General features: G+C 43.1%; 1 protein-coding gene across 1 annotated transcript in view; it reads right to left on the reverse strand.

The window, feature by feature from the left end:
* Positions 1–26,111, reverse strand: part of LOC311501655 (dolichyl-diphosphooligosaccharide--protein glycosyltransferase subunit STT3B) — a 78,630-nt gene that overhangs the window by 25,796 nt on the left and 26,723 nt on the right. Inside the window, exons 3-5 of the mRNA XM_084563611.1 lie at positions 19,011–19,119; positions 10,027–10,314; positions 2,638–2,703 (exon numbers count right to left, since the gene is read on the reverse strand). Coding sequence (XP_084419737.1) covers positions 2,638–2,703; positions 10,027–10,314; positions 19,011–19,119 — 463 coding nt within the window. The remainder of the gene's footprint in view (positions 1–2,637; positions 2,704–10,026; positions 10,315–19,010; positions 19,120–26,111) is intronic.

Raw genomic sequence — 26,111 nt, forward strand, 5'->3', positions numbered from 1 at the left:
TTCATTGATCCCACAATAATATTCTGCTGCACTTATGTGCTGCAATGATATAATGAAATCCTGAACCACGAACCTTCATACAAATTTAATGCCAATCCATTCCGTTCGGCAGACAGCTGCAGAGATATTTTGGTCCGGGTGAAAGAGGTGGAGCAAACAACCCACCATCCCTGCCATGCCAGTAGCGTGGCAAAAAAAAAAAGTCAAAGTAAGAAGCATCTTTTAAACAGAGCCTCGTGTTCAGAGCATTAAATCAATACTTGACCCCGATGTTATAGGTTATTCTGCTAGAGGCGATAGTGGAAGGTTTACAGAGAGGAGTAAACTGATGCTTTGGAAGTGAACCGGCAGGTAGTGCAGCTGATCTCTGACGCATGGATCATTTTCCCCTCACCCAACCCTCACCCACTCTGCCGTCACCCCTGGAGAGTTGAAAGGAGGATGTTACGCAGCGACCATAAAGGTTCCTGTGGCGCCAGTGCATCACTAGGTCCGACTGCTCTGATCCTCTTCTTAATCTCGTCCCTCCCCGTCCTCTTCCTCCTCTGATTACACCAGTATCCAGGCAGGGGATCTTTCCCTCTCTGCATCTGCCTTACAAATGTCACATTCAATTAAGCCCCATGGGAAAGCACAGCCATGGCAATAACCTGATTAAATTGACAGTACAAAGCGTAAGGGTGGTAAAAAACGCAGGGAGGGTCAACCGGCGGGTGTCGTATTTTGCGCGGAAGACCAAAAGGAGACAGCGGGGCCTGTCAGAAACCTGGTGGGGCTGATGGAGATGTACAATACGAGCCTGGTTTGTTGCTCTCTGCGACTCATCTGCAGATGTGGGTGGGCTGCAGATACAGCACAGAGAAAAAATCCCATCATCGAGGAGAGGGGAAAGAGCAGGTGTGAAGGAGAGGAAGAAGTAATAAGGAGGAAGCAGCATGGAGACTCAATGTTCCCACTGCTTCCAACTAGGACAGTGTGGAAGTTACACATCACAATATATTCCCTCTCCCCCTCATTGTCATTCAGAATTTCTCCCCGTCTCTCCGTCCCATCTATCCTTCTCCTCCTTATCTTTTCACACCTCTCTATTCCTTTGTCTCTGTCCGTCTCCGTTCTGTTTTGTCTCCGGCTCTATTCATCTCTCGTCACTCCTCTGTCTGTCCCCTTCCCTCGTCTCTCCAGTCCTCCCCCGCCCACACACCCCCACTTGAATGCAGTGTGATCGATGAAGCCGGATTTCAGTAATCTGTTTCATTTGACATCTGTCTCACTGGCGGCCACAGAGATTTGGCCTAGAATGAGGAAGAATCTGGAGATTTTCACGGGTTTGCTCCCTCAGAGAAGCACAGTGCCTGGGTGCCCTTTTTTTCTTTTTTTTTCTTCATCTTATCTCTCTCATCCACCCCATGATGGGTTTGTGCCAGAATTCATAAATAATGCACAAAACACTGGCTAAACCGCTCCTCCCAGTCTTCATGCATTGTCATGTCACTGCTGGACAAAGCACAGCCACTCTGACAGCACCATCTCGGGGACGGGGTTTATTGTCAAGAACTTGTTGTGAATCAGAACGAGCTGTGCGTGAAGTGGGATTTGCAAAGAAAAATGCTTTTAGCTCCAACACCTAGAGGCACATCTTGGACCCTATGTGCTTTGGTTGGTGCAAATCAATGCACAAGGACTGTAAAGTGTTATAATATAGCATAGCAGAGCCACAGCTAGCATTGTACAGAAGACAGCTGCAGCACAAAATAATAATTTCATAGTATGGTAAAGTCTGACTAATATGATGAATGGTTCATTATAGGGATGCACCGAATATTTGGCCACCGAAAACTTTCGGCCGAAAACCGAAAATGCACTTTTGGGCCATTTTCGGCCGAAGGTTTTCGGTTTTCGGCCGAAACAACACGGCCGAAACAGGATGTTGTGATGACGCAAGCAACAACCGCAGCCAGCACGGGCATGTCTGCCGTGTGGACATATCTCAATATATAAAGTATTATATAAATATATAAAAACCCACTGATAGCGATTTGCAAAACGTGTGATGCTGAAATTTCAAGAGGCGTGCATCTGCAAAGTCGTGTTTAATTTATCACCTGAAATCCAAACATCCAAGCAGGGAAGTTTCCCAGTGATGGTGCCGGTGCCCATAACGTCGATCACGATCGACCGGTAGATCGTTAAGGCCGTGCGGGTAGATCGCGTGTCATTGGAAATTTTTTTTTTCGGTTTTCGGTTTCGGACAAGAATTTTCATTTCGGTGCATCCCTAGTTCATCATCTTCAAAAACAACAACAACAAAAACACCGAAACACTTGTTGATTAATGATGGACAATTAATTCCATCAACAACAATGACAGGAAGTGGGGAAAAATCTCTAATAAAGTTCTGAGATGCATCATTTTGTTTGTTCAAAACAGAAATATATTACAGAGGAACTGATTAGCGCTTATTTTTTGTTGATTATCTATTCAATTAATGGAAAAAGTTTGTTCTAAATTACACCAAACCCTACTGAGACGATCCCAATCAAAGAATTAATCAGTCCCTCAATCAGTCTTAATCAGTCGTCTGTTAGTATGTACCCGACGGTGTGTTTGCGTCACAGTTCATGTGCGAGATATTCTTACCATGTAGAAATAGGAGAGGCAGCAGCCGATGGTCCAGAATACGGAGCCCGTCTTCACCGATTTCACCTTGAAGAAGAAACAGAAAACAGAAAAATGATTCAGGAGTCACAGCGGTGTGTGTGTTGTCCAGACATACTTCAACTTCAAACGGGACGTGTTGACCCACAGTTTGTCTTTCAAGGACACTGGAAAATAAAGCATCACAGGCTGCACATTTTTGGTGCTGATGACATGATGCTCTCCTTCAGCTGCACCAGAACTCTGAAGACAACTTATTTATAGTTAAAAGTGCTAAAAATGCACATTTTGTTGATCTTTAAAAGTGGTTTAATGATAGCCGCAGATATGGAGCATCCAGCTGTGATTAAAAAAAAGAGAAGACTAGACCATCAGCAATATCTCGTAAACAAGCTCTCCTTCCGAGCCCCCAGCTGATAAAGCAAGCAAGTGTACACATTAACATTTAAAAACCCACTTGCATGCACAGATAACAGAAGATGCATTTCACTTAATCAAAAGTGTAGCATCAAGAATGTGGATATGAGATGTTGCCAAGAAGCCATATCCAACAACGCCTGAAGATTTCCTGGACCAAGGTGTCGCACCCCAACCCAGCATCCAGCCGGAGAACGACCCTGCCTTCACCAGAGCTGCTTTGTACTGTAGGTGTATGAAATAAAAATACTTAGGGCCTTATAGCTCCACTTGACAGGACAATTAAGTCCCATTTGGGGCTGAGATATTCTTCTCTAAGGGGAAAGAGGTAGCTTTAATATTACATACCCTGATCATTGATTTTAATCCTGTTCAGAGTGCAAACTGTAGGTCTGGCCTTTTTTTCTTTTTTTCTAAACTCATATGGCAGCAATAATTACAGCTGCTATTACCTACGGTTTTTGGCTGGCACATTGATTCTGTAATTTAAGTCTAGTCAGGAGAGATACGTTGCTTTTTATAGTGGGAGTTTTCATATATCGAGCTATTTTACAGCGCAGAGTTTTAACCCGCACAGTGCGATTAGTAAAAAAGTAGAAGAGGAATTTGTAAATTCTATAAGTCACTCGACTTTTACTGAACATTTGAACAGTATTCAACAATTAATTAACAAAATATTAATGGGGATCATGAATTTGATGACCACAAGACTCCAACATTTCTTCAAGTGAGTTGTTCTATTGTCATATAACAGGTGTTTCTGCTGACCTGTTCAGTGAGGAAGGCAAATACCGCTGCAGGTATCATTGCCTTGCTCAGAGGCTGCCAGCATTGACAATTATATTACAGCTAAATAATTAATTGAAAATATTACTATCCTCTGTACCCATGGTTCCCAAACTGAGGGCTAGAGATTATAAGGGGGCTGGAAAAATTAGATACGCACATTTTATGTTAAATCATAACATCATGCTGGATAAACTAAAGTACTTTGTATACAAGTACAAACTTAAAAGTTAGTTTCAGCAGGTAGCTGAGAAGAACATTCAGAATTACCCTTGTTTTCCCTGCGGAAAACCACGGAGTACTACTATTTTATGAATGGAACAAGATGTCTGACGTTAAGAAGCGTGTATGAGTCATCTGTACCCAACAAAAAAAGACAAACTAACTTTTTTTTTTTACCGAAGTTTGAGGCCAGACTTGGCGAGAAGCCCTTTCGGATGACAACGCTGGATAATACATCAAGCGGTACAAAGATGCTCTTGATGCACTTGTGTGTACAGCTATCTATGCGACAGCCAGTTTGAGCTTGTTACTTCCTCATACTCTATCAAAGGGTTGACTGACTTAAAATTAGATTCAGGTTAGGGTTAAAAATTTAGATGAGGGTAAGGGGCTACAGAAGGCTGTGTGTGTGTGTGTGTGTGTGCACTAGCCGATATAAATGGGCTGGACAAAACGCTAGAAATACCTCTCAGTATATTGCAATATAAATTTAACAGCCCCACAAAACCAGCATTTAAAATGAGCATACACTTAAAGCGACACATCCCTAAAACAGCTCCAAGGCAAACTGAACATTATAGCCTTTATCGTGGATTTATTATAGGACTGCATTAGTATTAGATATACAGTATATACACCTCATAAACTGGCGCCTTAGGGTTCATAGCTAAAGGCAGAGACACCGAAACACCCGTTTCTATAAATGGTCCCACGCTAAGTCTGCTCCTTTTGTTTCAAAGTGAAAACAAATGTCAAAGAAGAACAGGATGACAATAGCTACTGTACGAGCCGCTGTGTTCTCAGACAATATTCCCAGTCACGCCGTGCCAAAGCAGCCTCGTGCTGACCATTCAGCGGACAGTGTTCAACTGGTGCCTCTGCCCCCTCTTCCGAATGCCCTCCCGGCCTCCGTTCGCATTGCGAGGACACAGAAGTCACACAGCGCGATGCCAGCTCAGCTAATTAAATGTGAGCCGAGTGCAAAAAGCAGGAATTACTGTTACAACAATGTCGGCGCGGTGCACGGGGTTAGAGCAAGAGAGAGAGAGAGGGAGAGAGGCTGTGCAATTGGCTGTGCACGTGGTCGAAGAGTTATGGTGTTAAAAAGAGCAGCTCTCCTGTGTGTGAGAGGATTCAATTATAGATTGCGGAAGGGTGCGTGAGTGTGTGCGTGTTGGTGGAGGGTGGGGAGGGAGGGGGGGTAAACACAGAGATTAAGGGAGCCGAGTTGAATGGGTTATTAGCGGATAAAATGAAGAAGCCGGATAATGAAGATTGGGATGAGACTTGAGAGAACGGCTCTGTGCGTGCCCATGTGGAGGAGAGGACGGGAATGGAGAGGCGGGGGAAAGAGCGGAAGAAGGGAATGAGCAGTAACGAGATGCAGGGAGAGAAAGTAAGGTGGGAAGAACAAGGAAGAGGAGGAAGAAAGCAGGAACGCGGCGAGAGCGAGACAATGGCACGGACAAAGGAAGACAAAGACAATTAAAGGGAGACGAGACGGAAGAAAGGCGAAGGGGAGGAAAGGAAAATGCAAAGACAAATGTGGGTAAATGAGACTGATAATGGGAAGCAGTGGTGCATGGCCAGGATGATTGTTTTTCAGGGCCCTTGCCAAATAGAACGGAGGACGTGAGTGGCGGTAGATGAGCGGAGGAGGACTTTTTTTTCTTCCTCTCTTTGCTCCACTGGTGACTTGTCACCTTAAGAGGCAGTGATGGCTGCAGCGAAGGAACACCTGGCTCACTTGGAGATGTATTGTTCGCGCACACGACAAGAGGCCATTATAATGATGCAGAAACAAACAGACGTCCCCTAATACACAAGCTGGGGTGAGACAAATGGTTATGGGTATTTGGATGAGTCCCCATAGGTCAAATGGTGACGTTACGATCTGGCGCCGATGCCCTCAGTGACTCACGGCGCTAATTAATTCAAAATACTTTCTGACAGTTTAACTGAGGGAAAAACAATGTCAGGTCTGGGTAATCATTTTTATTATTCTCCTGTTTATGCCTCGGTATAATTCATCCAGATTCAATGCGAAGTCACAGCCCACCTCTTATAAAATTAACTGCAGCTCTCCACCGAGTTTGCACTCCTTGCTGCCCTTTAACCAACGCTTCCCGTGCAATTTTAAATATAAGTTAGAGAGACAAAGCGTTTTGGTTCGGTTGCACGGAAGTTGCCGGTTTTGGTGAACTTGTCCAACTAATTGCCTGGTCCCCAGCTCAAATTAAAGAGATGGAAAATGTCCTCAAAATATGATATAAAAACCTCTAAAATACCAATAAATCAAAATTTTTATGTATTTAATTTTTTTACATGTACATATTTTCTAAGTGTGCTTGGCTCTCCCATTGAACGGAGCTATCAGCAGTTTGGTTTCACTCTGCTGAGTCAGCACACAGCCGCTGGCGTCGTATCTGGGCTTTAATTGCAGACACAACACCCGCGCCCAGGCTGCCACATGGACAACAAACTGGAGGTCACCGCCAGATCAGTGACAGTGAGCGAGTTCAGAGAAGCTGTCCGCGAGCACGCCCCCCCACCCCCTCCAGCCGTGACTCATGCTAACTTGAAACCGCACGTAGAGATGCATCCATGCACAATTTGACAAAGTGACACAAAGTGGGACGGCTAAATCCTCGGATGGATAAAAGGTCCCCTTTCCGAGCCGGCGGCAAACTGCACTGCCAATCGTGTTACACGGTGACAAACAGCAGTGAGGCATGGCATGACGGGCATTACTACTGCTACCTGCATGAAAGCTTTCACCGCGCGGTATGTCTTCACACGTGAGTGAAAAGAGAGATTAACGCCTTGAGGGTTAAGAAGAAAATTGAACAAATAGCATACGAGCTAGTGTTAACATTTAAGACTGCCTGTGGCATGTATAATGAAAGCTATTTTCTGTTCACCCACTGAACCGCTCTTGGACAAAGGTAGTTATAAGTACCAGCTTACCTGCTAATCAGCCCTTCTAACAACGGGCACTGCAGCCATTCAGGTAGAGGTAGGTACGGTAGAGATACACTGCCTTCTAACGTGGGAGTTTTCACATATCAAGCTAGTTCTAACCAGCACGGTGCGATAAGTACCAGCTCACCTGCTAATCAGCCTTTCTAACAACGGGCGCTGCAGCCATTCAGGAAATTTATCACATGAGGAAAATGTGCGCCTCTGTAGGATATTTCCATGAGGAGATTACAGATAACATTCTCACAGCTAGAGTTTACTAATCACGATAACAATCTGAAATGAAAAAGCTGACACTGATCAGGAGAATCTTGCAACTTCAAATTGAAAACGGAAAACAAGTTGCAAATGTTAATAGGGCTCATGTCTTCCAACTGTCTTTTCGCAGTTGCTATTTTCCACTTAGCAATCTGTCAAGCTGTGTGTATACCGGGCTTCATATACAAACACAACTCTAAGTTCGATTTAAAGCCTTTTATAAACAGAATCAACACATTGAACTCAGTTTCCATGTTAACCAAGTAAACGTCTGCAACGGCCAGGAAAACACGTCTTCGCATTAGTTGCACGGACAGTTTAGGTCTAACAGTAACCTGAATTTGCAGCCGAGTGCTGTGCAGTAATTGGCTCACCCAACAACGAGCTCAGACAGAACATTTATCCTGAATGCTAATGTGCAGTGTTATATGGCCTCCGAATACATATCTGCATAATTGTGTGACTCCTGCAGGCCCTTGCGCTGTTTTAAACATTGGCAGTATTTTTTTTATGAGCCGCAGGTGGTCACATTACACCACTGGTTTAATAAATAATAAATAATGGGTTATATAAATATGCTATATTTATTCAAGTCTGCTGCGTTGGATGTGAACCAGCGACGAATGAAGTCTTCCAGCTACAGTCGGTCAATAATAGACATGTGGCTCCACGCACGACTCCAATAGGAGCGTGGCATTCGATCATGTAATAATCTCCAACGCTTCCAAGGATAAAAGAAATTTAATGCACCTTGTCAAATAAAACTGAGCAGAGACACGTGAGAAGCTCTAACAACGGAGTAAATCAATGAAATAGATGTTTTATTATCTATATTTATTTCATAATCTTTACCGTCTGTCTGTACTGTCTGATGTTTTAAGACAAACATAATGGCTAGTGACAAAACAATTATGCAGCATTCAAACTGGAGGGCATTCACGTCGGTGTTTACAGCCACTAAGTGATTTGTATTCTTTCACTTCTGCACGCATGTCTGGGAGAAACCCTCGCAGGTGGGAGCAGCTGGATCCTCGCAGGTTCAGCTTTGATAAAAAAAAACGGCGTGCGCAAGTCGCTACTGGCGAATAACTTCCTCACAATCAATTTTGTATTTTTGCAATATTGAATTTGCACTCACTTAAAACACCCCGCCATGTTCATTCGACACCTGCTCTAGGAGAGGTTAAATGTTGCTGTAACCCGCTACCTCCATCGCTGCAATCTACAAGAACACGAGGCCATTTTTTTTTAATAGAAAATCATTTTGTGGACTCAATGGCATGACACAGTGCTGTATAAATAGAGAGCATGGCCACCGTGTTCTGATGTCAGCCACTGATATTTACGCACTTAGAGAATCTGCAGCTTTCCTCTTGTATGTAACCACGTTCTTCCTGGCAGAAAAACACACATTAGAAACTTGTGTCTTTCAAGTCTGGTGCACTCGATACTCTGGAAGTATTCTTAGCATACAGCGAGAGACCTACCTAATTCCATATTCACTCCTTTCATCTTATTTTTTTTCTCTTCCTCGTAGTTCTTCTGTGTTATTTCACACGTCTCTTAGCACCTTTACATTCAATTACGTCGTTGCTACTGCAAAATCATTTCTGCACGGCAATTTCCATCGAGTGTGCATTGCCTTACTCTTAATCAATCTATATTGCATATAAATGGCCAATATAATATCCCAGCCCGGCTCCTTAATGTCAAGATAAAGCTGGTTTAAGAGAGTTGATCGCTTTCATTTTCATTAATCTGGAAATACTGAGATGTTTTTTTATTATTTCATTTTGACTTTGAGAAGAAGAAAGAATAAAAAGATACAGCTTAATACTTAATGAAAAAAATATTCAATACCTGTCAAGGTCAACTAAACCAACGAGGAAGAAGCGCTTGCTGATAAAACAGTTTGCAAAGCAGAGCTCTTCCGTTTCACAAACACACGCACGTATATATACACACAAACATACAAGGTGCATTCATTGTAATATAGCTGGGGGGCTGGAAGGCAGCTGCTGATGCAACTGGAAAAAGTGGACAGAGTGAATCGACCGTTTCAGGCATCATCCAGCATGAAAAGCAACTTCCTTCCTATTTACTGTAGAGGATGCTTCCAGAAATGAGTTACAACGCAGCTTCTGAAAACACCCAGGCTGTATTCATAATCAACGTTTTCTCCTCGTCCTTGGAATTGCTCTGTTTGGTAAAGGTCTACGTAGCAGCGCACGGATAACCTGGCCAAGGATTAAACGCTGTCGGGGGAAAGAAATAGCTGAAAACAGTGACACTGCAAACACAACAAGGTTAGGTGGTTTATAGGGTAAAACAACCTACTTTGTTCACTTCATGTATTTTGGGAAATTGGAAGAGGGGACTCTTTAGCCTTTAACTGGAGATGTTTCCAATTCTACGCTTAAAGGTCATCTTATTGTGAAGGTTTTTGCAGGGCAGCATGTTGTTTCCTAGGCTCCTCGTTGTGAGCACAGATGCACAGCATGCCTTTCAAGGCTGTGTATAAATGATTCAACATTTGAGGCAGGTGAAATTTGACTATTTTTCTGGCTATAGCGAAACAAGAATCAACAACATCTCATCCAGGGCATTAAGATTAACCACATTTTGAACCTGCCCAGGAGGAAGCATGTTAGTGTATGATTCTTATTCATTACTAATCTTAAACAGTCATAATTAGTCCAGCGTACATACCCAGAGATAGTAGGTGAACTGCAGGGCGAAGATGGCGATGCCCTCATTGTCAAAGGAGCCAGCAACGGAGCGGGAGATATAGCCAGGGACGATGGCAATGAAGCAGGCTGCCAGCAGCCCTGCACCCTGATTCCACAGCTCCCGAGTCAGCAGGAAGGTGGAGATGGCGGTCAGGCCGCTGAACACCGGCGCCAGAAAGACGCACACGTCACGGATGTGGACCGTGATATGGAGCAGGTTGAGGACATAGTGGATAAGGCCTGCAGTCACCATCAGCCCTGGGTATACCTGAGGGAAGGCACAAGGAGAGAGGAGAGGCTGTGAGAAATGACATGTGAGTTATAGGGATTTACTCTGAGCCACGGTAACAATCGGTCCCATCGACAACAGTTTTGGACTGCCACTTTGGTCTATTACAGCAATCGTCGGATGGATTGCCGTGGAATTTTGTAGAGGCTTGAAGCCCAGAAGGTCAAGTTTTGTATTTTTGATATTTTGTGTCTGCAACCCAAATCGTTTCTGGTGCTTTTTCAGAAGCAGATTCAGAAGCACGGCCGTATTATCGTCAATATGAAGCATGTGGCATTCAGTAACAACACTCATAACAAGTCAGTATTATCAATTTTTTTAAAAGAAATATATTCATGGACTATATTCATGAATAAAAACATAAAATACAAATCTGACAGTAAGCAAAGAAGCAGCTTAAACAGAAAACATGTAAGAAGGCATTCACAGGGTCAGCTGTATGTTAACATATTTTGACGTTGCTGTCAAAAGTAATCAGCAGGTTCCGAGATTAATTGTGTTGCTCGATCACTATTGTCCCCCAGATGTTCACTACAGAGATATCATTGTAGTTATCCAATGAATCATCTTCTGAATGACTTCCATTAACGATAATGTTAACTGGATTTACTGAGGGGAATCCATCTGAGCAGAGAGACATGGTCAGCCTTTTTTTCCCACCAACCTCCCGATAGATGAGAATGACACGCGTAACCATAGCAACTGAACACAAAGGCAGCCACCGCGGTGTCTTTAAAGGCTTAGAATAAAACGTCTTTAGAGTTTCTGGACTAAAACAAAAATAAAGGCATGAAATTGACCAGTTGCCAGAATTTACTAGATGGATGGATGGATACTTTATTTATGCTGTTTAAAATTTGGTGTCTAGTAGCTCCATCACATAGAAGATAAGTAAGTAAATAAACAAAAAAATATACAGTAGTTTCAGCAATGACCACAGTCCAGTAGGTTCCTCACAGGGAGGCGTTGTAGAGTCGTATGGCCTGAGGGACAAACGACCGAGGTGCCCTTCTTCTTAGTGCTGCCTCCCCATTACACCATGGCATAGAAGGGGGCACTGGCAACGACAGTCTGGTAAAACATGTCCCAAGGCAACAACCTCAGCCTCCTTTAAAGTGGATGGAGGACAGAAAAGGCTGAACTGTTCCCATAGGTCCAAATGAGACCCTTCCCGTTCCTCCGTCTCTTAGCCCCCGTCTCTCTTGTGGGAGGGATTCTTGTTATTTGTCAGGCTTGCACATCCCCCAGTGAATTAAAAACCCAGTGTGCAGAATCAACAGATCAAATATGTTCATTTCTAACTCTCTCACTAATTAACCAACGCAACCAGAAACTCACACATGTCAGAGCAAATGAAAGTTATAACTCAAGCGTAATATGAAGTCATTTGTAAAAACTGAATGTCAAGCTTCAGAGACACAAGCCTGCGACCCGGGGCAGACCCCATGCGGTGCAGCTGGATGCCACATGTTTGTAGAACAAGGCTTTGGTGAACACTGAGATAAACATAAAACAGTTCACTCGACAGGATTGGGAAATAAGATCACACATACACGACTTTAAAGAACAAAGTCGCTTGTACTTCTCAGTAACGATTGTTCCTCAACATTGTTCATGTTGCAGTTGGTTAATCAAATATTGGTGTATGAGTGGAATATTGTCTTGTGTAATGTTTCCTTGAGGATCAATAGTAATCTGTTTTGCTAACTTGCAAAATTTGAACGGGACAAATTGCTGAACTAAAACTTTCGGCATTTCAAACACGACGTACATACAGATAGATCAGCACACGATCCCAAAGAATCAATAGTATGTTACTTTTTAAACAAGGCCAAAAACATGTTGGAAGAACTAAGGTTAACTGCAAATCACAAAGTTCAATTGGACTAGAGTTACCTTGCACCAACATCACTTTGTCAAACATTTGTTCAACAGTCCATTGGTGAATAAGACAGTAATACAGTGAGTTAACCTCTGAAGTGCTTGCCTGGACAATTCAAATCCCAAAGATAAACAAGAGAAAGCTAGGATAAGAAGTACTTGAGTACAGTTTCAGGTAGTGCACCTGAATTTCTGTGTACACACCATGCAATAAGAATAACAGGAACAGTAATCTTAATTCCCATCTGAGAGTCTGAAACAAGCAAATGTTCGACATCTGCTATTAAAAAAATGTTGGCATTTATGGTTATAATTAAAAACAGCCTCTACTGAATCGAAGCTGAGGAGGCGAGGTTTCGTAACCCTGTCTAGTCTATACATGAAACCAGATCCAATTAGTGACTGCTGCTGTAGACTATGGCTGTCTGAACTAAAAAAAAAAAAATAAAAATCAAGGTTATGTTTAAAGTGTGAGTGATCCCTAATGTGAATGTATTCACTGTAGCTGCAGTCCATACACTACCGCTAATAAACTCAGGTCTTCACGTCTCTAATTAGCCGGTGCCAGGAGACCTTAGCTTTACCAGCCAATCTACTTCAATGAAAATCAGCCATGTCTTGCTTCTTGGCTCTGAGGATTGGACTCAGTCTAATGGAGAGGTTTCATTCCATTTACAACACCAGTCTTGTAATTATTTGCAATTCTGAACTCTTTAGTAGAGCCCCTGTGGACACTGGGTTACAGACATGACTAAAGCGGTGAATCATAGCCATAAGTATACACCGATCAGCCACAACATTAAAACCACTGACAGTGGAAATTAATAAAATTGACCATCTTGTGAGAATTCAATGTTCTGCCGGTAAACTTTTGGACCTGGCATTCGTGTGGATGTTACTTAGACATGTAGCACCCACCTAGACCAGACCAGGCACCCCCACCCCATAGCAATGACACTCCTTGATGGCAGCAGCCATCCCCAGCAGGATGCAGCCTAACACAGTCACACATACAAAAACGCTTTAGGAAGAACTCAAAAAACAAGAAGAACAGCACAAGGTGTTGACCTGGCCTCCAAATTCACTAGATCCCAAACCGATCAAGTATCTGTGGGATGCACTGGAACAAGCCTGATCCACAGAGGCCCCTCTCCTCACTAACCCACTAACAACACTGTGTTGCCAGACACCATAGGACACCCTCACAAGGCCCATGTCCATTCTCTGATGAGTCACAGCTGTTTTGGAGGCACAAGGGAGACCTAGACAATATTAGGAAGGTGGTCATAATGTTATGCCTGATCAGTGTATAATATCTCAGTGTAATCTCTCTCTACATAATTTATCAACACCAAATTGGCATGCTCGTTATATAGTCAACTGAAATTAGCAAAACCCATTACCAAAAATGCACTTGGGCCATCGTCCTTATGGCAACAAAGACTGGTTTATTGGATTGATGGCCCACTGTTGTTGTGGGCTGTCACATTAGAGAAGCTTCCCTTCCTTCCTTATCTATGGCTCAGGAGAAAGAGCAACTGACAGGTGTCCTCTAGGGAGTGGAGGGTGGGAAAAGGAAATAAAAAGGGTGAGGGCAGCTGGACCAGCCCAGACAGAAAGGCACTCAACTGTCACATTAACTGATACCGGCTCATCTGTCTTCCAAACGGTGTGACCCATCTGAGTGCTTAGAGACTTAATGCTATCATACACAATTAATGAGGACTGTCAGGATCGCCCGTCTGATTTTGAATGAAAAAAGAGGAGGGGCAGGGTAAGAATAAAGGTTGGAGCACAGAACGGATGCATAGTGGATGTGCGAAAAGATAGTGAGACGTTAGAGAAAGGCTGAGGCGGACAGGAGAGAGGATATGATAAAAGATAAAAGAGGCACAGAGGTTGGAGAGGAAGAGGGCGACGAGTGAGTTATAGCTGCTCAAAGAAAAGCTGGGATGTGTTAAAAAGAGTGCAGGCGGGTAAAAGGTTGAAAGCAGAACACTTAAGTCTTGGCCACAGCCACAAAGGTGGTTTTATGAATTCTACCTGGAGCCAGAAGGGTCACAGCACACCACTCAGCAGGAGACTGACACTGTTAAAATGTCAGGTCCAGATGGGATCTTTTCTTAAGGGAGGACGTGTTAATGTTGTAATTCATAGACTGTTTAAGTTTCTAAACAAAGGCTATGGATTTTGAATGCATTATACCTCGACTGCACCACTCTGAGATGAACCTAGCACTTGTCCACACCCCTGCATGTTTGTTATTTTTGTTTTAAAGTACAGGCTTGAAGCGAATAAAAGCTCTCACACTTTCATTTAATCATTTCAAAAGCAGTGTGGGAGTACAGTGAATGTCCTTCTTCCCAAAAGCGTGTCTGTGTTCAGAAAATTATCTTGCTCAGCCGAGCAAACAAGTGGGATTTTCACAATTATCAGACGCAGTGAATGAGTGAGCGTTACTTTTGCATCTGCCGTCACGACGCTGTGGCTGATGTTTAGCAATGACTGACACCGTGACCCTGCAATCAATCATCAATCAGCATTTGAAGACGTAACTTAAGGGTCAAGGAAATGATAATGGGCATTTTGCATGTTGTGTAATTATTGTTATATGGTTGACTTCATTTTTATCTGGTTTGACAAAAGACAATTAACTTATTCTTTACAACTTGTTGTCCTGACAAAAAACAATTAATGCATCAATCATTAGAAGTTACTATAGTTATAACAGATTTGCATGTTATAAGATAAGATAAGATAAACCTTTATTCGTCCCACAATGGGGAAATTGCAGTGTGCAACTTTCACTCCAAAAGACCTCAGTCTCCTATAGAGTACATCAGTGTGGTGAGACCAGTCCAATTTGGTGTTGAGGTGAACACCCAGGTACTTATAAGAGTCCACTTGGCGTCTATGAAAATCCACCACCATCTCCTTGGTCTTCCCCGCGTTGATAAGGAGGTGGTTTCGCTGACACCAGTCTACAAAGTTAGCCGTCAGTCCTCTGTACTGTGCGTCATCATCATCTCTGATGAGGCCTACAATCACAGAGTCATCAGAGAACTTCAGCAGTACACAGCTGTCAGTGTTGTGTCTGAAGCCTGCTGTGTAGAGGGTGAAAAGAAAGGGGGCCAGGACAGTACCCTGAGGGGCACCCGTGCGGCTGGTGAGCAGGTCAGACACACAGTTCCTGTTTCTCACAAACTGTGGTCGGTCTGTGCCAAGGGCAGTCTGTAAGGTGAAGATCCTCCCAGGATGACACTTATATCGGCCATAGTAATACTCCAAGGTGTCTGGGCACTGTAGATTTTAACAAACGTTACTCTGACAGGAGTAAACAGTACATTTGTTGGGGACTATTTTCGGCTGCAAATTAATACCTATTTTGGGAGTCGGTGAGTATTTACAACAGCAAGACAGTGCATTGGAGACAAGCTCAAAATAAACAGCAACGCTAATGGTTCCTGGTAAGGTAGGAACATCATCTTGTGCAACAGTGTGCAACAACGACTCATAGAAATAAGTTATATCAATCTTTGGTGTCACATTTAGCACCTGCCAGTCAGATGAACTCATTCTTTATTTAGGGAAGTTCAAGGGGTTTGTTGAAATCCCATCTTTCTTTCTTTGGTATTACTTCAGTTTTCTTAACAAAGAAACATATAACAGTGAATCCAATACAGTGAATCCAGAGCACACTATGTTTCTAGCGATAGACTCACGCCTGGATGATACTTCAGGATGATTCTATCCTCCCTTGGTATCCAGATTAGGCATTTTTAAAATGTCACATAAAAACGGTATATAGTAACCTGTCGTAGTGGCCATGGCACCGAAACAATCACCTGCTGACAATGTTCAAAATTATAACAAGGCTGCAAGGACAACATGACTTTTGTAATTACAGAGAGAAAGACACACCTAGGGGCCAACGGAGTCACTCAACAAATTATAGCCACTGAAATCATTCCGGTCACACGCTTCACAACTACTACCAAGTGAAGGACATCAGAAATCACACTGTCTAAAGGTATTTACGGTTTTCACTGACAGTAAAGTACAATTTGACGTCTAAATGTTAGTTTTTCATGGCAGAGTGTGGATGTGCACAGCAACATCCTTCATATAAAATGAGAACTGATGGAACAGAGACCAGACATAAAGGATGTTATACATTACTAACAATGGCACCCATTGTCAGGCAACTTCCAAAACGACGTTCTGATACAGTACAAGTTTGTGTATGTTCTCCATTTACAGACTGGCTTAGCTTGAAAGGAGACTGCGGGTGGCTCTAAAATATTTAGAGTAACGTTCAACCGGAAAACAAAATGAGATTTAAGTCAAACTGAGGACGGATCTCCGCAAATAATAAAAGAAATGACAATCTCAGCTGGGTGTGCTTATTAGTATGCAGATGACAGTACGCTGTGCGGCCCAGGAACCTTGAAAATGTCATAAAAATTAACTTCTAATTCCGATTACCGGTCTAATCATGAGTTTCAGCTTTCACCCTCTGGGTACAAGACCTAACCCAAGTATCCATGCACCGCAACAGAACCAGCACATCCATTATTACAAGCTCAGTCTGTCATATGCAATTACCAGTAGCTGATGGTAATTGCATATGATGGATGACTGCTGATGGATGGGTTTTGGATTTCTTGTGCAGTAATAAAACTATATTCACACATCAGCATGTAACGTGGCTCCTGCCCTGGACCATCTGCTGGGTTTTGCAATGACAACAGCAACAGATAGCAAAGCATATCATTAGCATGCCTAGCTGTCTTAACTGTGTGGATGAAAAACCCAAAAAGAATGAGATGACAAAGCGTCTTACTACAGGCACCAAGGGTCAAGGTCTAGCTACTCAACAACGGAAAAAATGGTGGGAGACTTTTCCACAGGTATCAGCCACTGAGGACCTAGATTATGTAGTCCTGATGCATCATTAGAAGGGCAATTACAGCTCAGAGTAACCTTGGTGTGTCCATGAAGCCGCGTTGTGAGAAAAGACAGCAGGTGGGGTTGTTAAAGAGGAGAGGGAGATGGATAGGCCAAAGGTATTTAACTCGCACAGGCCTCACAGCTCACTGGATGCAGGGCTGAGGAGATGAGGTTGGGAGAGAAAGATGCGCAGAGGAGGGGAGGCAGGGAAATGGGAGATAAATAGTGTTGAATCAACATGCTGTATTTTTCACAGAAAGGGTTTAATGTTTCACCACAACCATTATTGCTGGTACGCAGGGAGGCCGTGGCAGCCAAGGGGAATCACTCAAGTTAACAGTTCACTCTTGCTACTGGATTGTGACTTAAATCCATGTGGCTTGGCGAAGGCTTATAGGGCTCTATGGTATCCCTGAGATGCCCTGCCTAACCCCAGATAACCCCTGAAATACTTTCCTTGGTGCACATAGGCAGGGTTGGGGGCTGTTTGGATAAATTCACACATTAATTTATATCTGTACTCCGTTTTGAACCCAGGTGCTGCCAAGCGTTAAATCAGCTTTCTTGACTCCAAATCTCAGAAGCAATAACTGCAATCAGTTTGGTGTTAAGGTTGCTCTGATTGTAATCTGAATGTAATATAACACATTTTTGTGGCACTTAACCAGGTCAGGATGCAATGCAAAGAGGGCCTAGTCTTCAGCTTTTTCACCCAATCAGTATCTCGTGGGGCATCCTAAGGAATTCCCAGGCTAAGTAGGGCTAAATGTGTTCCCTCTAGCATGCCCTGGGATTTTTCTACCCCAGGCGTAAAACCATACACCACTTTTATAAATGTTGGAGAGGTTTCTAGATGCACAGCCTTGCCTGGCCCGTTTCCACACAAAAACTATTCTAATCCAAGATGCCTAAAGGCGTTTATGCCTCACCCTATACACAACTTGAACTAACCTGTGCAGAGCAATCAGTAAAGTAAATCTAATCTGCTGTTTTACCTTCAATCGTGAGCTAGATTTTAAGTTATTTGGTCAAATAGAGCTCCCAAGATGAAAGGAGTAATCTGGTAGAAACCCATGGCTTCGAACTTTCATTGCCGACTCTCATCTTCTACACTTTATGGTCTGATGCAAAGCGAGCGAGTTCAAACGGCAAGACATTTTTTCGAAATGTAGTGCTGCAATCCTGAAGTGGCCAAACTGGAAACTACCTGCTGCACCTGATTCTGCTGTGAAAATGAGAACAGGTGCATTGGCGCCAAGGTGCAGCCCTAGGAATGTGCTGGAGCTGAAACACTTGTTTGATCTGGTCCATTAGTCACACCTGCCGACGCAGAATAAATAAACTATTCTGATGATTAATTATTAAGGTTCATTTCAAGCAAAATGCCAAACATTTAAATCGTTCCAGCTTCGACTTTCCCTTCTCATACATAAACAGCGAATAAAAAGCCACATTAGACTTGAAGAAATCGTTTATTTGCTCATTTTGTAAAAAAATAAATAGACCGAGTGATTATTTGACCAAATAATCACATAATGCCATCTATTTCAAGAATCCTCTCCAATATAATAGCATAACCTTTCAAGGAGAGGCTAAGCTTTAGAGAGGTGGAGGACAACATCTAGTCCTCTTTTCCCAGAAAGGGTATGACCACCTGCTGTTTGCCACAGGCCACCACCCACATCAGCTCAAAGTGTTCCTCTGTTAAATATTTTTGATGCCAACCTAAAATACACATGCCAAAAAAAACTTTTTTAGCATCCTCTACGGGTGCTCTGAAAGTGATAAATGGACAAATCTGTAAAATGTAGAGCTTAGCGGGTTAATTTCAAAGAGAAACTTACCGTGCCACCGACGATTCTGCCCAGGGGGTACCAGGCCCTTTCATCGAACCAGTTGAGGAACTCATAGAAGCCATTGGTAGAGAGATGGTGTGTTGATCTGTAGTTGAACCTGAAGTAACACAATAAATAAATAAATAAATGTCCGAGTGTATAACAAATATAACAGCAACAACAGACACGGAACGAGCATCTATATCCATCTGTCGACCAATTTTACAGTTGTCGACAGAGAAAAGGTCGCTTAAATCAAGGAAAGAATGGATTACATATTTTCTGACGGCGCTAGAAATGGATAAGCTGCGGAGACTTTGTTAGAATTGGGAAGATAAAGCCAGCACTCGCTCTGAAAGCTGCTGTGCTGTTGCCAACAACTCTCAGGTCAGCACAAGGTTTGGGGGGAAGAAGTGGTGCGATAAAGGGCTTTCACACATACCGTCGTATTTTTTCAGAACGAAGTCTGCTTATTGCGCAGATAATTACAAGTGCAACCACTGGCATGTGCTGAGGTGACAAAGACACGACACGGGGCTGGTGTTGGAACAGAGAAATGACAGGAAAAGAAAACAAAAATCTAAAAATAAATCTAAGGAATATTATTGCAAGCAGGCCTCGATTCACACCGTAGCATGATAAGCTGAGGGTGTTGGAACTCTATTAAGCAGACTGCAGCCAAAAAAGAACGGAGCACGTAAATTTTCAAAGACAGCTTCTTCGCCGCACGGATAATTAACGTGGGCTGCTTTCATCTAGTGGGTCAAATACCTCCATTTAAAATAATTCATGGAGAGAGTACCTATAGGAAGGCAGAGTAGCTTGTTAAAGGAAAACGACCTGTTCTGCTCACTCTAATTGAGATGTATACCAGTGCTAACATGATAACCTCATTTGTGTGACTAATAAGCTTTGGAACAAAGTAGAGAAATGCTTGGATTCTTATTACATCAAGTATAACAATATTATGAGCCAGCCAATATAAAGTAGGAACAGGGAGGAGACTGAGATGCTGCTAAATAAACAAAGCCTCATTTCTGAGTGGTTCTGTTTTAACAACCTTCATTTCTATGTGTATCTTCACCATAACCACAGCTTTCCCTGAGACGTAGATGGGACTCAACGTTAGTAAGAATATGTTCCAAACATTTAGCAACGTTACCGTACCTTAACTAAACATGTATTAATTCTTCCCTGATGTTCTACGTTAATTGTGGCCAAAAACACAAACACACAACCAGCAGTGACCGCAGAATGTGCGCTGCTTACTCTCATGAAGACGACACGCTGATGGAAATTGCTGGCACGAGGTGAAGCTCATTAATCTTCACAAGGTGCACGGTGTTTCTACCTCCCCCACAATGCACCTGAAGCTGTACCTTTTCTTTTTTCCCCTCATGCAGAGCCTTCCGTCTTAGCTCTCGTTTCCAGTCAGCACAAGGTGACGAGACATTAGTCATTTGAGCTTTTTCCATTCCCACTTCTATGTCAGCCATAAGACCAGCTTGGTATATGGTACAATGTCAGTGACATAATGCGCATTTCTGCACAGATGAGGCATAACATTATGACCACCTTCCTAACATTAAGTAGGTCTCCCTTGTGCCTCCAAAATAGTTGAGACTAATCAGAGAATGGACGTGGGTCTTCTGAGGGTGTCCTGTGGTGTCTGGCAACAGGATGTTGTTAGTGGGGGCCTTTGGGTCCTATGGGTTGGGCCTCTGTGGATCATCCCATAGATACTTGATCAGTTTGGGATCTAGTGAATTTGGAGGCCAGGTCAACACCTTGTGCTTTTCTTCTGTGTTTTTCTGAGTTGTTCCTAAAGCGTTTTTGTGTGGGTGCCTGTGTCAGGCTGCATCCTGCTGGGGATGGCTGCTGCCATCAAGGAGTGTCATTGCTATGAGGTGGGGGTGTCTGGTCTGGTCTAGGTAGGTGCTACATGTCTAGGTAACATCCACATGAATGCCAGATCCAAAAGTTTCCCAGCAGAACACTGAATTGTGGTCAATGTTATTTAATTCGGGTCATAATGTTATGCCCGATTGATATATGTGTGTAAGACACACGGCTCTGTTGTCTTATATGCATGTATTAAGCCATCTAGTTCAACTAAATTAGCAGGCTAGACTGAAATAAATGCTTTTGATTAGAAATGAACTTGCAAAATACTCTCTGTGCCTCGAAATGAAAAGAAAAATACAGAAACCCAAGAAAACTAACATGCAATGAGCCTCTTAATGTGATCTTGAAAAGCTATTAAGAAGCTGACATGAGATTTTCTCCTCTGTGTTCCTCAGGCAACCACACCACTTAACAACCTGAGGCCAGAGAGTCTGAATGTGGGCCCAGAGCAGACTAGTACAAACAAACCATCCAGCTGGAACACAGGAGTCACACAGTCAAGAGACTCTTTTATTTTGCCTGGAAAAACTTAATAAAAAAAAATTAGTCTGAGCTCATCAGAATACAGCAAATCTTATTTCACTATAGAGAATTTGCAGTGGCCAACAAAGAAATCTGTTTGTTCAATACTTGTGCTCTTTCAGTGCGTGGCTGTTTCCATATTTCCTCACATACTAGGGCATGCAAAGAACCACAATGTTACAAATTGCAAAGAGGCAGCCAGGTGGGAGAGTTCCTCTGCAGAGGGACTCTGAATGTAGGCGGAACCGGTCGGCCACTTCAGCCTCATTGTTCTGCAGCTGTCAAATCGGCGAGGCAGAAACAAAGCAGAGGAATTCGAAGAAAGCCTTCTAAAAAGTCAACTGTGCGTGCTGCCGGGCCGTATCCGCGAAAACAATTTTTCCAATGATCTCATGGACAGCTGAACGGGGCGCTACATCTCTGCCCTTGTCACTTTGATGGGGCGGATTAATGTGGCTCCGCCGGGCACATTAGCAATTTAATGCATAGCTGTCAATATGGTCTCAGGCCACAGAGCACACGAAGACGAGCCATGCCACTGCAGCAACTCTGACGAGAAGCAGGTAAGTGTCAAGCTGAGCAACAACCCATAAACCACCATGTAACACTTCTGGATGGCTCAACAAAGATAAACAAAAAAAAAAAAAAACAGCCTTCATGTCAACTTCTCAGATAATATCTGAAAGCAAAAAAAGAGAATTAAGAGTGGCATACTATGCACTTTAGATCACTTGGGGGACCCGGCGGGCATCATAATTCATTTCAATCAAGGTCCGTCTCACTGATTACCAGTATCCTGTTGAGACAGCGCCATCATCGTCAGCATGACTAAGTGGGCTCCATTGCTGTTTACAAGCCAGTTATGCCTCATTTCAGTATCGACGGCATAATCAGATGCATCGTTGCCTTTTCCCCCCACTGGTCCACGTTCCGGTGAATTTCTGAACAGACATTTGGTTCCAGGGGTGTAATCACCACCTTGAGTAATTAGCCACCCCTGTGCAAACTCCGAATGAATAAGCTGCAAATGAGAGACTGCTTGGGAATCCAGACGGCAAGCGAGAGAACACAGAGAGCAAAAGGCTTCACACGGTGTGACACCCGTCAGATAGGCAGGTTTGAGCACTGTCAAGGTGTCATGTTGTTTCCTAAGTATAAAGTTTCCAATGTCAGTACATGACATCTCATTATAGGGTTTGTCATGAAAGGAGTCCTTGGCAGATGAAAGTTGAGATGCTGGTGGCCTGAACCATAACATACGATGCGAAGTAAACAGGATACGTGTACCATGGCACAAAGAGACAAGGAAGTCTAAATAAGTCAGGAAAAGAGCCAAATTATACCATGAGATAAAAACAGAACCCGTAGGCAGCTAAGAGAGTGCCTGAGAAATCGATGGCAGTGCTTCAGCGCCATTGCAACAAAGCATGGCCGCTGTTAAGGCCGTAGAGCCGGTCATTTGGAAGGCTAGTGGCTGGTAGATTTAGGGTCTAGTTAATTGACACTTGAGCATAATGGACACTCACTGGGATAGTACCATTCATTTGAGGAGCAGTTTATTTCACCACTAGACCTACCTATGACCATAACGGTAAATTTACTACTCTGATTAGACATTTGAAGAATAGGAACACAACCATCTGCAGAACCAGCCGACAATAAACCCTTTACATATCCTCCCAATGACACTGATTGGATTAACGGATGACTGCGGGGTAGTTTTCAGCTTGCACCGCACGCTTTCTCCACCTGCCCCAAAACCGATATCTCAGAGCTGGAGGGAAGGGTCACACTAACTGGCTGACTGGACAGCTGCCAAAGCTTCAACACTGCTGAGTGTCCAGGAGGGCTGCCATCACCTGACAAGATGAGGCATCCGGGCGTATAATCTAGGGGTGGTATCACTTCATTTGAAGGGTAGCGTGTATGTGTGTGTGTGCGTGTCCACACAACTTCAGAGGTCTGTTTGATGGTTAAGACTTGCTTTTACAGTTAAAGACAGCGTAAACTTTTAATTGTGATGGCCCTGCGATAGACTGGAGACCTGTCCACGGTGTACCCCGCCTCTCACCCAATGACAGCTGGGATAGGCTCCAGCCCCCCTGCGACCCTTCACAGGACAAGCGGTTAGAGAAGATGAATGAATGAATGAGTTAAAGGCTGGGCTAAGGGGCCAGGGGATGTATTTTGTCACCGAGTGTCCTCATAGACAGGAAGAGGTGTATCCGTGCGTGTGTGTTCTTGCTCGTTCAATGACCCGCTAATTGCATTCTGTGGATGTGTGATGGCAATAGTGTGCACAAGCGACAAGACTTGGTCCATCTCAAATTAAATATTCTTTGTAATTACCGTCTTGCCAGGAAACACAGTAGGTTCACAGAGCCACTGTCTCAGTAGATGTAGGGTTGTTTACACAAACGGGAGCAGCAAAAAACGCATGAAGAGTATCATTAGGGAGATAAACACCAAATATACAGCTAATTATTCTGCCAGGCCAAGCATTTCCCAAACAGGCAAGAATAAAAAAATAAATAAATGAAAAAGATAATTATCCTAATTTCAATGTGTGAACACTTGCTGACACCGCAGAGAGGATTTCGCCAATTGAATCTTGAGCGTGCAGCTCATTGTTTCGAGATGAAGGGGCCCAAGAAAAAGAGGTCCTGGAAGAGCCGTTTAATCTTTATGCTACTGGAGATGGGGCATCGCTTTAAAATTATACTCCACCCCCAAAGAATTTTGAGTATTTTACACCGGCCCTGCAGAGCTGAAACACGGCTGTAAAAGTTTTCTCGCTGCAGCATTTATAATTTAAGCTGCCATCTTCATTGTTTGTCACAGTCAAGGGCTCGGTTTGTGGTCATGTAGAGGTAAAATTCAGCCTCCAGGTAGAGAGAGAGAGAGAGAGAGGGAAACTCTTCACAGGTGAGAAAGTTGATTGGGGTTCTTGTCTTATGTGTTGGCCACGGTGTCTGAGCGACCTAGGTCAGGTCCTAGCGCAGGTCAGAAATATAGAAAATGAGTCATATAAACTGGGGAGTATATATAAACTCTATATAAAACAGTGTTCATAAAGATAAGGAAAGCATATGCAGCAAAGAGGCAACCTTTATAAAAATAAATATAGGTTTAATGTAAGAAATAGATTAATGCTGTCAAAAAACATTGCTATTTAAGATGCAAAATGGACAGATTAAATATGTATTTTGGCTAGTGATTAGCATTGGACTGATACAAAAAGCCCCACTAATCTAAACCTTCCTAAACATTTCCATCCAGCTGGCATTGGTAATGCGTCCAGATGGTTTCAATTTTTTGTGGCTAGGTGGGATGTAAAAATCATCAGCTTGCAAAACTACTACCTATTGAAACTAATGAATCAAAACTGAAAAATATGCACTTAAAAAAAAATATATACATTGACATGCTTCGTAAAAAAAAAAAAAAAATCTGCTCTTCTCCATCTCTGAGACTTAGACACATTATAGCCATAAACCAGGACTGTTTATTTGCTCCAATACCTCTGCATTTTGACAGTCGAGGTAAAGATTCCCACATACATCAGCGTGCTCGGTAAATAACGGCTGTTGGCAGAGTTATTCAGTTCTGAAATTGGAGCACAGTCTCATAAAGCCATTTCTTTGTCTGGGTGCTGTTCTGTGAATGCACTGATGCGGTGTCTCTTCCAGTAAAAAAGAAATGTGTAAGGACGCTTGAGGCTTGAGACTCGTTCGGTCTTATGGTGTGCTGCTTCTTTTTGTGCTAATTCAGTGTCATTTGAAGGAAGGTAGGTAGCCGATGAGCCCTACATTGTCATTTTCCAAACATCAGATTTATAGAGATCGGAGTCCCTGCCACTGACATCCTAATTATCTTTTCACGGCAGACATAGGCTCTCATTCACACCTGCGCCCCAACAGCTTGGCAATCACAATGACACAGACTTATAACACCTTGTGGGTCTAATGGACCTATCGATCTTAAATTGAGCCATTTTCTTAGCCAAGCCGGACGTGATGCTTACACAAGCAGACAATGAGAGGCGCTGAATAGTAGATTACCCAAAACGGGGTCGAAAATGCACAGTGATGGTGTATGCAGTGGATGTGGCTCAATAATAGAACAAGTCTGAATCAAGAATGCAACACATTGTCCATCTTCCTGGCTTAAGGAGACGGCAACAAATTTGAATTATTATGACATGATCTTGGGTGCTTTTTGGTTGTTGGTAAAAAAAAAAATCCTGCAGTCAGTCCCTCCATTTTCATCCACTTATCTGAGGTCGGATTGCGGTGGCAACAAGGTTAGCGTGTAATTCCAATCATCTCTCTCCCTAGAAATGCATTCTAGTTCCTCTTGAACAATTTCTACAAGAAATACAATTTACTAAGTACCCCATTTGCCCATTTGCTAGATATATATGGAACAAAAGCTCAGCTAGTAATTGTGCAACAATTCAGTACACCCAAGACGGCCAGACAATGTTCCTGAAGTAAAAGAACATGGAGTAAAATTTTAGATACTCAGACTGGGCAAGCTCTACTAGAAACAACCCTCCTCTACAGCGGTTGTTCAATGGCAAAAGTCAAAACTTTGAACGAGTGTGTCCAAAAACGTGGCACAAAGAGAAATCGGTGCGCATTTAACCTTCCAGACTGAGGTGGAGGTCTGCCGCTACTGCTC

Source organism: Chelon labrosus (genome assembly GCF_963514085.1).
Source record: "Chelon labrosus genome assembly, chromosome: 16".
In the NCBI taxonomy this organism is placed as follows: domain Eukaryota; kingdom Metazoa; phylum Chordata; class Actinopteri; order Mugiliformes; family Mugilidae; genus Chelon; species Chelon labrosus.